We start from the raw sequence: 13,253 nt of genomic DNA, 5'->3' as shown, positions 1-13,253 counted from the left end.
GCTTTTTTTTTTGCTGGCTGTAACTTATATCACTTGACTCCTTTCCTAGGTAAAAGAGGAAAACTAATTTTGAGAGCTTAGTGTTAAACTGTGGCAGTATCCCACAGAGCTGTAGCATAACCAAGGCTGCCTGAAGGACTGTTGCTTGTACTTTTCTTTTGCCTGTCTGAAATGCACCAACTTGTTTGACTTGGACTGTTTTATCCTCTTTCTCTTCAGGAATCTCATGTATGGTGTTGTGAAACTAATGAAGTTGGTGGGTCAGCTCTCTGATAAATTCTATTACACAGACTGCCTCCTCTTTGGAGCGATAATATCTGCCACTGATCCAGGTAGCTTGCTGAACATTTTTTTAACAACCTTCCAAAATAATCCCATTGCTATGATTTAGCTGCATGGCACAAAGATATTAACAGTACATGATTTTCAGTTACGTTATACTAGTATCTCTGATCCTTTTCTCAGAAACATATGCAAATTCTGAGTGTTGTGAAAACTGTTGTGTCTTGGTTTGGAGCTAGACCAGTATGATGTTTGGAGAAAAATGTAACTTTACTGTTCAGATATCTTCAGTCCTTTTACCCAGTAGGTATTATGTTTAGTGTGTCAAGTTAGACTGCTAATAGATGAATCGATTACGTTGTCTGGATAGAAGGACTTCCGTTAGCTGTGTTGTTTTTAGAACTTTGGTTAATTTAAGAGCAATATTTAGGGTTTTAAGGTTCAATAGGTGTGATGTGTTTATGTTTTTCCTCCTCCAAATGAACTTCATGTATTACAAGTTTAAGCAGAAGAATGTTCTTGTGGCAGAATAATTTGAGCTTTTGCCAAAATGATCTAGTCAACCTTCAAAGTCCAGCAGGCTCCCACAGGTGTCTCTGCTTGACAGGACAGTCTGGAGAGCTGGTGTGTGTCAGGGGCTGGGGTAGGGAGTGGTGACATATGAAGCTTGACATTTGAAATGGTTTATTTGAGGTACTCAGTGGTGATTTGTGTGAAAATGGGAAGTAGTTCCTGTGACTGAGCTGAGCTCTGAACAGCTGGTCATTGCACACAATTTATGCAAATAATCACCAGGTGATTTTTGAAGCTTGTATGCAGAAGCATCTTCCAGATCATGGTCTTTCATCTCAGTCTGAAGTGCCTTGAAAGGATTTTTATGAATATTTAGCAGTGTTGCCCTTTTCAAACAATGTGCAAGTGCACACTCCTGTAGCACAGAGTGTGCTTAGGGAAACAGGATTATTATCACTCTTTTACAATGGCTGAAATAACAAAGCTGTGTCAACAATCCATGCAGCCTTTAAAAGTAGCAAGAGCTGCACAATGTTTTGTTGATAATCTTTCACAGAATATGTTCTAAAAAAAGAATAATGAAAAATAACATCAGGTTTTGGTGCTTTGTCTGCCCCATTCCTATTGATCATGGAGGCTTTCTTAGAGATACAATGTAGATGGGAGGATAACAGAGCCACCCCTAATGGAGCTGTCCTAAAACTGATGATGGAATTGCTTACCTATAAATAAACGTGACTAGTCTGTTTCCCAGTTGAATTTTGATCCTGTACTTAAATTCTAGGGTTTGTTGCTTTAGGCAAACTAGAGTCAGCTCTATCAGCTCATGCAGTTGTTCCTGAAGTCAGCCAGTGTGTTTTTTCTCTTTTCTTTCTATAGTTACGGTGCTAGCAATATTTAATGAGCTGCATGCTGATGTTGATCTCTATGCCCTTCTGTTTGGAGAGAGCGTGTTGAATGATGCTGTTGCCATTGTATTATCTTCGTAAGTTACTACCTGAATTTTTACTCTGAAATTACTTGTTTCCTGTATTTGAACATAAATGCTTTTCTTTTTGAGAAATGTTATTTTAAATTTAAGTGGGTTGTCTTGAACTGAGCTAATAACATTGCAAATGTTTACCAAGATCCCTCATGCATACATACACCAGAATGGCATATTTGCCCTCAGTAGAGGATTGTCTCTTCTGTTGCTCAGGTGTTACTGTTACAGAATCATAGAATTGTTTATGTTGGAAAAGACCTTTAAGATCAAATCCAACCATTAACCCAGTACTGCCAAGAACCTAGTACTGCCAAGTCCACCACTAAATAATGTCCCTAAGTGCACATCTAAACATCTTTTAAACACCTTCAGGGACAGTGACCCCACCACTTCCCTGAGCAGCCTGTTCCAATACTTGACAGCCATTTCTGTGAAGAAATCTTCCTTAATATCCAGTCTAAACCTCCCCTGGCACACCTTGGGGACGCTACTTCTTATTCTATTGCTTGTTGTGTGGGAGAAAAGACTGACCCTCAGCTCACTACAAACTGCTTTCAAGTAGTAGTAGAGAGCAATGAGATCCTCCCTGAGCTTCCTCTTCTTCAGACTAAACACCCCAGTTTTCTGCAGCTGCTCCTCATCACACTTGTGCTCCAGACCCTTCACCTGCTTCGTTGTTCTTCTCTGGACCCGCTCCAGCACCTCAGTATTTCTCTTGTAGTGAGGGACCCAGAACTGAACACTGTATTTGAGGTGCAGCCACACCAGTGCTGAGTACAGGATGATCACCTCCCTATTCCTGCTGGTCACACTATTTCTGTTACAGGCCAGGATGCTGTTGGCCTTCTTGGCCACCTGGGCCAGTGCTGGCTCATCTTCAGCCAGCTGTTGATCTAAAACTTTACTTGATATACAACTTTTGATTGCACTTCTAACTTCTCATTGTGTTACTGTCCTTTCAGATCCATAGTTGCATACCAACCAACAGGAGAAAATACCCATGCTTTTGATGCAGCAGCGTTTTTCAAGTCTGTTGGTGTTTTTCTGGGAATATTCAGTGGTTCTTTCATGATGGGAGCAGTGACAGGAGTTGTGACAGCTCTGATATCCTTTTTCACGTTTAGGTCTTCCAAACTAGATGGCACATTCAGATATTAACAAGGTTCTTCTGTTTCCACCGATACCAAAATTGATGGTAGGTTGTTTTAATGAGTATGAAGATATGATCAGTAGTCATGTGACCTTTGTCTATAGACAGGCATTTTAGGTACCCACAGAAATCAACTTTTTCCAGTATAACAGTAGCTGCACTTGAAGTAGTACAGTACACACAAGAGTGCTGCATGCTAGAAGCCCAGGGGAGGCCGTAAATGGATGTGTCCTAATGTTCACTTTCTTTTTATGAAATTAGAAGAATCATCTTTATTATTAGTCTTGAAAGACATCTCCTATGATAACTGCTGTGTGATTTTGTCTTCAGTAAAATCAGTAATGGGTATTTCTGACCCTATAGGTTCTCCAATTCCTGCATTTAAACTTTCTGCTAGTAATCTGTTGTTATCTGTCTTGGATAAGTTTGTATCTCTACCAGAGTTAACATCATAGCGTGATGTGCTTTGCATGGTCTGTCCTGTTCTCTTGAAGCTTACTGCTGCTATTTGATTAGAGCTCTGAGGTACTCAGTAAACAGTCTATGTGGGTTTTGTTTCATGCTCAGGCGGTAGGTGTTAAGCCTGATCTGATCCAGAAATCATGATGCCTCTTCAGGAAGAAAAAAGTTCTTTTCTTTTGGATTGGCTAGTATAACCATGTTTGTGCCTATCCCAGATTGCTTTGATCTGCCTAGACTTCTGAACATTGACCTAAAAGGGGTAGAATGTGCTATTTTATACAATAATCATGAACCTGTGACTCTTCATCATAAGCAATAATGTTTTAACTGTATCTTGTTATTTACACACTGTGCAGATTTGTCTGATATTTCTGCAAGATGGAAACCCTTCAGGTGTAAGGGGGAAATTGTGCTTTTGATGCTTTAGTATTTGGTCTTCCAGCTGCAGTGATCCACAAGCAATGTGACCCAGAATCATGATTCTCTGCCTGGCTTTTAGGCTACTGGTCATCCATAGCTCCAGCTGCTCAAATGCTGTTGCTGTGTTTTTGGCTTGCCAGTTGGGTACTAATTAGAGCTGAAATGCATTCAGATCCATTTTGTAAAATCATGGCTCTGAGGCAGCAGCTGGCTCTTGCTGTTTCTGATGTTTGTGCTCAGGAGGTGATATGAGGCTGGGAGGGGAGAGGCTGTTCAGAAGGCAGCCTCTGTAGTGGTTTGTATGTGTGTTTCTGTTGTTTTAGTTGGGTTGCTCTATTAGGCAACTTTATTTTCTTTTGGAAAAACACTGAATGTCATGCAAGAATGTGGATGCAAACTGTAATCTGCATTTTACACTTTGTAGCTGATTAGAGCCCTTAAGTAATGAGTGAAACAGACTGTTACTCCAGTAGCTGTGAAGCACCTCTCTCTGAGGGGTTTCATGCCCACATGCCTGCCCTTTGAAAACAGAGAAAATACTTAGTTTCCAAATGTGATGCAGATAATATACAAGGACTTGTTCTGGCTTTCAGCAATCTGTTTTGACCTCACTATCTGTGGTTGTTTTTATAGCAGTTAAGTATTGTAGCACTTTGTATTTTCTTTGTAAATTGCAGAATCTGCCTGGTTCGAAATGAACCAGAAGGCCATGTCTAAGGAATGCACACAGTTAAGAAAATAGACACAATAATTTAATTTGAATTTATGCTTTAATTTGGTCAATTTTATGAAAGAATATTTTTTCCCCCTTTTCTCACCTTCATCTTCCTCCAAAATAATGAGCACAAGTTTTCATTTTGGATTTAATGAAATGTTTTGTCATGATTACTTATAATAACAGCAAGTGGAATAAAGAATTTTATTCTCAAAGCTGTCAGAAAAGATTGAAAATGAGGAATTGGTTCTGATAACGGCCCTTGCCTAACTTCAGGGAAACAAGGTTCACCCTCTTCCTCTCTGACTGTGCTATCCAGTTTCTGAAGCAACCATGAGTGCCTTTTGAGCCAAGCACTGGGATGAGCTTGTGGTGGGGTTGTCCGAGTGCTCTGTGAGAATACTGTTTCTTTGGTTACCTTGGTGGATGCTGCTGCTCCAGAAGCATGATCTTGGAGGAGTGATTGGGAGAAATTCAGAGGGGTGTAACAGTACATCCTCAAAAGTTTTAGAGACATGGTATATGTGAGGTAGTGACTCTGGAGAATGAACAGCTGCTTAAAAATGCTGAGGTTTATATGTGGTGTAAAGCCAATTGTCATGGAGAGTAATACTTTTTGATGATGGTTTGGGCTTCTGTTTTGAGGACAACCTTCTGACAGCACAAGGTCACAGCTGAAGGTGTGTCTGGAGTTTGTATTTCAGAGCTCTTGCCCTTCTTCAAGTTAGCAGAGAATGCCAACAAGAAGTAGATGTGGGTGGGGAGCGGATGGCTCACCTCAGGATTGCTTCATCCTAACTAGGCTTCCATTGAAACACTGCCAACTGCTTGCCCCGATGTTAATCACTTGTGGCTTGCACCGAATGATGTGATAGTCTGTGATAAAGCCCATGGGAGACTATTCCCACAGAAGCTTCTGCGGTACTTGACTGCTGCTTGCAAGGAGCAGTTTGAGGGGGTTGTGAGCCCCAGGCCTCCCAGGGCCTGTGAATTTCCTGTGAAAACCAGCACTGCTCATTGCTTTTAAGATCCTTATAACCAGCCATGACTCCTCAAGCAGCAGTGCTGCCATTAGCTGGTGTGTATTGCTTAGAAAGCCTAGGAGGCAGCTGTGTTACTCACGGAGAGCAATGGTGGATGATCGTGCAGTCTTGTCGTGTCCATTGAGGTACTGGTTGCCTTCATAAGAGCAGGGGAGAGTGCTACCACCTTACTGTTTCAATTGTGCTTGCCTTGCTGTTCTCACACTTGGATTTCAGAGAACATCATGCTAGTTGTCAGCTTTCAAAAGGACCAAGGATCTCTGTACCACCTCTGCTAGCACATCGTTTCTTTCTGTGTCTTCTACTAGAGCTGTGCATGGCTGGCTGCACCTCAGCGACACTGAGCTGTTCAGTGTTCACCTGGTGCCAAAGCAGCAATGAGGAAAAAAACCCAACCCAACCTTCTATGAATATGTGAACAACTTCTGTAGTATGTGAAGAGCTATATTTAAAATTACTGAAATCTGTTCTACTTCTTCAGTAGCTGTAGGAACTGTTAATTCAGTGTGTCTGACGCTTCTCAAGGTTTGCTCTCCCCTGGAAGATGGAATTGTTTGTTCTTCCTACTGAAAAACTGAATTGCTCTGATTGAGTTGGCTTTTACTTTAAAACATATCAACACAAGGAGAGCAAATATATTCTGTTGTAGGCAGGATTTCTGGTTTGCCTCGAAAGAACAGAGGAAGCCACACTTGCTGAGGAAGTTTTGTCAGCAAAGCTGAGCAGACAAATTCTGATAAATGTACTTCATCTCTTGGAGTTGCTGTAGTCAAGAACTACTGTGTATTACATGCTTCTGAATGTATTTTATGCTTTATTTAAAGGTAAGAGGGAACCTATGGGGGTATTCCAAATCCTGAACAACAGCAACAAAAATCCCCAAACAAAACCCAAGATGACAGTTTAAAAGGAATGCCAGGTATACATCACTTCCCTGCTGGCACTTTGCAGGGAAACGTCGCATAGAGTAAGATACTACCTCAAAGAGGCCACAGTTATGCCATTGATATGCAGCCAAAATATCCTAAATTGACTGTTGCCAAGGGGAGACCTTGATTTTGAAGTTTTGTCTTGATGTGATGGAGTTTGTTTTTCAGCACTAAAAATGTTTTATTTTCCAAGGGGTGTTCATTGTTAGCACCTAAGTGTTTTCCATAAATACTGGGTACAGTGAAGTCAAAGAATTCCTTTTTTGACACCTTAACAAATGACTTAACGTGACGAAGTTTACCAAGTTGCACTGCTTCCCCCTGCTGGAAACGGCTCTCTTCTTCTTGATGTCCTGGAGCACCTTCTTGCTTGCAGAAGCTTGCGGATTTACTGGTGAGTTGCTGGGATTCAAGCCTATGGAGACAGAAGTCCTGTCCATCTTAGCAGCTGTTTTTCTCCTTTGTTATGTAAGCTTTTCTGAGAGAAACATGGCGTTGATATTTAATGCTAATTTTACATTCTATACAATGCCATTGAGGGTGCAGATCACTGTGTACCAAAGGCTTTTAGGAACAATAGTTTGGTTCAAACACCACCTCCCCAACCTGCAATCTAACTCACTTGAAAATAAGGTTCATAAAAATCTCAAGGTTAAGGATTATATATAAATTTAATAGAACTTAGGAAGGGAAAACGTGTTGAGCTCAGAGAACAGCAGGCTGATTTTTGCATGTGTTTCTGTTCACAGGTGTGGTGGCTGTCCTCTTCTGTGGAATTACCCAGGCACATTATACATACAATAACTTGTCAGCCGAATCAAGAAGTCGCACTAAGCAGGCAAGACTGTATTTCATCTTTTGTACAGTGTATTGCTGTAGTAGTCTACATACTCTTGTTTCTGAAAAGCATCTTTATTACTTGGCCTTTAACATGTGACTGTTTTGTTCCTAGCTCTTTGAGGTATTGCATTTCCTGGCTGAGAACTTCATATTTTCTTATATGGGTTTGGCACTGTTTACTTTCCAGAAACACATATTCAGTCCAGTTTTCATCATCGGAGCTTTTGTATCCTTTTTCACTTTGTATGAAGCTTCTCTATTATCTTATATACCTGAAAACTTATGGTGTCTGCTGGCATTACCACGTAGAGGATGGTGGCTGACATGAGTTTTCCTGATGTCTTGTAGGCACAGTAATTGTTCTCACAATCTGTGGTTACTCTGTACATCAAAGCCTCTATGCCACACAGTTATTGGCTGTTACCTGAGCAAGTGCTAGAAATTGTATAATTTCAATAGGTAAATCAAATTCCTTATTGTACGACTTGGCTATTGACAGCTAGCAGTGCTTGTGTTACTTTTGTGTTCAGAATTTGGAGGCCTAGAAAAAGGTTCATTTATTTCTTCACTTCTAATGGACCCTTGAAGAAAGCAAGCAAGCCTCAAGTGAGTAAAGAGGATTGTGGGTGAACAGGTGAGCAATGCCCTAAATGTACAGGTCAGGATCTCAGGTGATGGGAGGGGGAAGGAACTGAGCTGTGGTGCAGACGGTGACACAAAGGGTACACAGTGCTGAAAGGGCTGCTGTTGGAGCTGGGTATCCAGTTCCCCTTGTCCCTTGCTGACTGGTACATGGCTCTTATTTCCTAGAACTGAACGCTTTTGTAGTAGTCGCACTCATGTAAGCTAGGAATCACTAGATTGCTCTCTGCATGCTGCGCCTGTAGAAATGGCTTATGTAATTATTTTTTCACTGTATTTCCGACTGCTTGAAATTTCAGAGCAATTAAAAGTGTGCATGAAGCAATAGGAGCTAGTCTTCCAGTTTTGGTTTCTCTATGTCTGCTGCAGAGATAAAACTCAGTGAAAGGACATATAAAGATAGCCTAATGTGGAATGTACTACTTCTCTCTCCTTCTTTCTGCCATTTTCTCTTATCTTTCTACTGCTTCTGTGGATTTTTCCAATTTGTCTTTATTTTCCTTTGGCCACTTATTTTTCTGTAACAGTAATAAATGTCCTCCTGTGACTCCTCATGTCTGTCCTTCTGACCTAAAAAGCGCTTCAGAGCCCTGCAGCCACTAGAGATATATGAGCAGAATAGTTGCATCTGGTATATTAACCACTGCAATTTTCTGTCTTTGTTGTGGCCTTCCATCCTCTCTTGGATTATGCTGTCTTGGGTTTGATATCAGTGTTTATTTTGTTCATTTCTCTTCCTACCCACCTATCTTTAATTACATTTTCCACATCTTTTTCTAACACCCCACTCAATCTCTATTGCCTTTTGAGCGTTTTTCTACCTTTGTGAGCAGGTCAGCTATACTAGCACCCATTTTTTGCCTCAACAGCTACTGTCCTTGGTGAGTTCACACCTCGCAGGTGTGAAATGTACAGGTATCTTTAGCTGTTGAAAGACAAAAACTTGACTGCAGAAGTACAGCTAAAGCCTCAGTGTCATTGGCAGAATGCTAGCTATTGTTCCTATGTTGATCATGATGGCTTCTGATGTCTTATTTCTTCAGCCTGCAAAAGGATTGCTATGAAAGTTGTCTGGAATAATTACATGAAGCTTTTTTACAAAGTAATAATAAAAATCTTCTTTTCCTGGAGACACAACTTCCTGCAGACAAGTAGTATTAATTTGCTTTAATTATGGCAACAACACGAAGATGTTTAATGCTCATACATGGTTTCCTTTCTTTTCCTTGCTATCCTAGCAGCAAATGATCAGTGTTTGGTTGGCTTCTAGTTGTGTTGGTGTTTTATAAGGTTTCAGCACATCATTCTAGTTTGTCTCAAAGTGCTCCTTAGACAGTAGAGGGTGTATTCAACTTTCTGCTTCTCCATTGGAACTACTGGATGTTTTACACCACAGTAAGGATGTGAAGGAGCTTACCACCATGAATTTCTGCAATACTCTTTTAAGCATAATTCTAGTATTAACAAGCAGGTTTTGGATTTATCATCTTAGTAACTCTGTATTTTCAAGTGCTTGCAACTCAGTAGGAGCTTTTGTCTCTGCAGGAGCTGTAATGGAGCTGTCAGTTACTGGTCTTGCACTGGTTTTTCTTCTGTACGTAGGCCTGCATTTCTGTAGGCTTGAAACACATAATCAAATGGTGGTGGTGATAGCTGTTTAAAGTGTGGTTATTTTTATTTATTTTTTAAGGAAATTCTTCCTTTCTAGAACTGTTAATGCTGATATTAAGTATAATCTCACTGTGCAGAAACAAACTTTGTTATGTTAAAATTTGCTTTCTGTGCCGTGAGTTATGTGTGCACACAATTGGTGAAAGTCTGGTTTATGTAGATAGACATAGCAAGAATCTTTGATATTATGAATCAAACCTTCTACTAAAACAGGAGCTTTATGTTAGAGCCAGGTACCTAAGAGTGCATCCCTCAGGAAAGTGAAATCCTTAACCCTCAGCTGTGAACAGATTGCAATCTTTTTTGGCAGAGCTGCACACATCTATCCTCTCTCCTTCTTGTTGAATCTGGGCAGAAGACATAAGATCAGCTGGAACTTTCAGCACATGATGATGTTTTCAGGTAAAACCAAAAAAGTTTGGTAAGCAAGAAGTCTTGCTTTTAACTAATTTATAGTACTACCTTCTGCTTTTATAAACCACATTCATTCTATTCCTGAATAGAGACTGAATGGTTGTTGCAGTATGTCATCAGGTATCTTTCAACCTTTATCAGAAGTGTGTCATGTCTAGGAAGAGTGACATGTCAAAATGCCAGCTGCTGGCAGCAAGCAGTCACCTCATGTTGGGAACAGAGTATTTTTCATTTTGAAGTACATCTGAAGGGAATGGAGGAATCGGGATGTATCTCTTCCAGAAAGTTATTTCTAGCTGAGATGTTGTACACATTGTGCAGAAACAAGCATCTGCTGAGAAAATCAAGGTGTATTTTTGGGTGCGCTCTAAGACATAGTTGGAGAAAGCAAGGTATAAGAACTTAGACTCCCTTACAATTTCTGTCACACAGATAGCTTTTCAAGTTTGTAATTTAAAGCAAATAATGGAGTGCGTGCCTGTGTGTCTAAACATGAGCATTCTCAAGAAGTCAGGGATGTAAAGAAGATAGAGCTAGGCTATTCCCTGTGGTGCCCAGTCACAGGACCAGAGGCAAAGAGCACAAACCGAAATACAGGAGGTTCCCTGTGAGCATCAGGAAACACTTCTTACTGTGTCCAAGCACTGGCACAAGTTGCTCAGAGAGGTTGTGGCCTCTCTATCCTTGAAGATACTCAAAAGCCATCTGGACGTGATCCTGGGCAGCCTACTCCAGGTGACACTGCTTAAGTGGGGAAATTGGACTAGATGACATTGAGAAGTCCCTTCCAACCTTAACCATCCTGTGATTTCCCCTAAAGAGGTCTGCAGGTGGTCAAATGCCATGGCTTGTCCTTTCTAGTGGAGTTTCATAATCAGGGCTGGGAGGAAGGAAGAGGAATATAGTCTGCATCTGAACATGTTATTAACTGAAATATTTTTCCAGCTGATAACTTAATAATAAAAACTCATGCTTCAGTTATGGAATCTGGAAAAGTGTGCATATTCATTTGGATTCAGGGAGATGCTTGATTTCTGTAACGTGTTTTCCTATTGTCTTCAATTTGCTTGTTTCTGCATTTCTGTCCTGTTAGTTTCTGGAAATATTCCACCTTTTCTTAGCACTTGTGAATTCTGTAAGTTACAGAAAACTACCAGGGAAAATCGTGTTCTAGATTATCACAGGGCATGATTTATCAGGGAAACAGGGAATTAAAACTTGCCGGAGCCCAGTGTTTTCTGCCCATCACTTCGTGTCTGTGTGGCAGGGAAGAAGCAAGGAAAGACACTGTGTTATCAATAGGTGTGGTTGCACTACTGAAGCTCTGCTATTTCATTCTTTTGCATAGGTCTCAGGGGAGCCATGGCATTTGCTTTGGCCATACGAGATACTGCTACCTACTCGCATCAAATGATGTTCTCAACAACTCTTCTCATCGTCTTTTTCACTGTGTGGATTGTTGGTGGAGGTACAACTCCCATGCTCTCATGGCTGAACATCAGGTCAGTATGCAACTATGCTGGGGAAACATCACTTTTCAGGAGGCAACTGTGCTCTTTGAGCATAGTTCTACAGAACTTGCTTGGTGCTTGCTAGAGCTGTGTTTAGAACATTATGTTTTATATAGGAAGGTGCTAGTGCAGGCTGGTGAAGAAAATGTATTGATGCTGTTGGGGCTCAGCTGAAAGATCCCTTATGCTCTTCAAGCAAGTACCTAGGTCCTTGTCAGCACAGTAGTATATGGAATAGTGTTGCCTGATACAGAATCCCCTAAACTGAAAAGAAAAAATTAATCTGTCTAGTTCTATGTAAACTTCTAAGTGTTCTAAGACTTTTCCCTGTCTTTTGACTTTTGGTAATGGTCCCATTGTGTTTAATTTAAGTGGAGCCTTTGGTAGATGGTGCTAAACTGAATGCACTTCAAACATCTATCCAAATAAATGTGATGTTACCTAAACAACTGGGATAAATGGGATCCTGCTAGTCTTATAGCCCTATTTCCTCCTGCTTTGGTGATAGCTGTGAAAACGGTAAATAGTGAGATTACAGATACTTGTCTGTAAATCCTGGCCAATACTTAGTATACTCAGGCTGCAAGTACATTCATGTTCGAGGATCCTTATCAACAGAAGATGTTAGAATCATGAATCAATTGTTGTTAAAGATCACATATGTTATCATTCTGTGACACTTTTGGCAGTTGTGGGGGGGAAGGTGAATAGAGTAGAATTAAAACAATACACACTGTAAAAACCCTTCAGTGTGTTTTTCATATGTAAATTATTTGTGCTCTTGAGCACTTGAAAGCTTACTTTGTCTTGCTTTCTAATTGTGCTAACCAGAATTTGTATCCCATTGTCTTGTGATAGGATAAGGAAAAAAGTCCTATGTAAAATCAGTGTCAGTCTTTGGAAGAAATGATTTTTCTTGAGGACTGATGTTGGTTTTGGAAAACTGAAGTGAACTGCGTGTGGCAATAGGTGACAGATTGTTTCCAGGTTGTCAAAAGAAAAAAAATAGGTAGTACTTTCAGAAATGTATGTGAATTCCTCATGGAAGGTAGCATGCTTTCAGTTGGAGACTGGCATGTCAGCAGTGATTTAGAGTATCTCAGCTCTGACTAACGGCAAACATTAGGAAATCAGTTTTCTTTTTGGTGCTAAATGAATCCATTTCTGTCCTTTAAAACTGTCCTTAAATGCAAGTTCCAGATGTTTGGCTAGCACATCAGAAAGAAGCATCACTTTGTGTAGTCAGGCTCTCTGAAAGTCATGTCGCTAACAACAGGTAGTGTAACACATGGTGTGAGATCAACAGCAAAACCAATTCCAGTGCAGTTGTATCATTAATGATTGTGAAATACCACATCCTAATGATATTTTGAAGTGCAGCCTGACTGGTTTGTGTTCCTGTTACATGAGAGAGCTGTGCAATGACTAAAAAGGACCTGGCATAGGTGCTATGTGCAGCTTTCCATTTGATATCTCTGACAACAGGAGGAGATTTCTGTACAGTGGTAGTATATAGGGAACAAATGTACTAATACACCTCTGCAAGCAGGACAGGCACAGTCTGTATAACTGGAAGCATACACTGACTGTCTGAGTCATGGGGTACAAGGGAGCAGGAGATGAGCTCTGGACAGCAGTATACAGGTAAGAACACTGCTTGCAGTCTGCTTGCAGTG

The 13,253-nt window shown here is 40.6% G+C and overlaps 1 protein-coding gene across 4 annotated transcripts in view; it reads left to right on the top strand.

Moving 5' to 3' along the window:
• SLC9A7 (solute carrier family 9 member A7) overlaps positions 1-13,253 on the top strand; it is a 73,490-nt gene that overhangs the window by 37,344 nt on the left and 22,893 nt on the right. For all 4 annotated transcript variants that reach the window (XR_004549413.1, XM_034060008.1, XM_034060009.1 and 1 more), the window contains exons 5-12: positions 220-332; positions 1,675-1,780; positions 2,743-2,884; positions 6,788-6,893; positions 7,249-7,337; positions 7,452-7,565; positions 9,943-10,054; positions 11,415-11,568. Coding sequence is in view for 3 of the 4 variants with exons in the window: in XM_034060008.1 (XP_033915899.1) it covers positions 220-332; positions 1,675-1,780; positions 2,743-2,884; positions 6,788-6,893; positions 7,249-7,337; positions 7,452-7,565; positions 9,943-10,054; positions 11,415-11,568 (936 nt within the window). In the remaining variant the exon portion in view is untranslated. The remainder of the gene's footprint in view (positions 1-219; positions 333-1,674; positions 1,781-2,742; positions 2,885-6,787; positions 6,894-7,248; positions 7,338-7,451; positions 7,566-9,942; positions 10,055-11,414; positions 11,569-13,253) is intronic.

This window comes from Melopsittacus undulatus, chromosome 2 (assembly GCF_012275295.1).
Source record: "Melopsittacus undulatus isolate bMelUnd1 chromosome 2, bMelUnd1.mat.Z, whole genome shotgun sequence".
Taxonomy (NCBI): Eukaryota; Metazoa; Chordata; class Aves; order Psittaciformes; family Psittaculidae; genus Melopsittacus; species Melopsittacus undulatus.
Note: the sequence above shows the minus strand (reverse complement) of the source record. Positions and strands in the feature narration are given on the sequence as shown.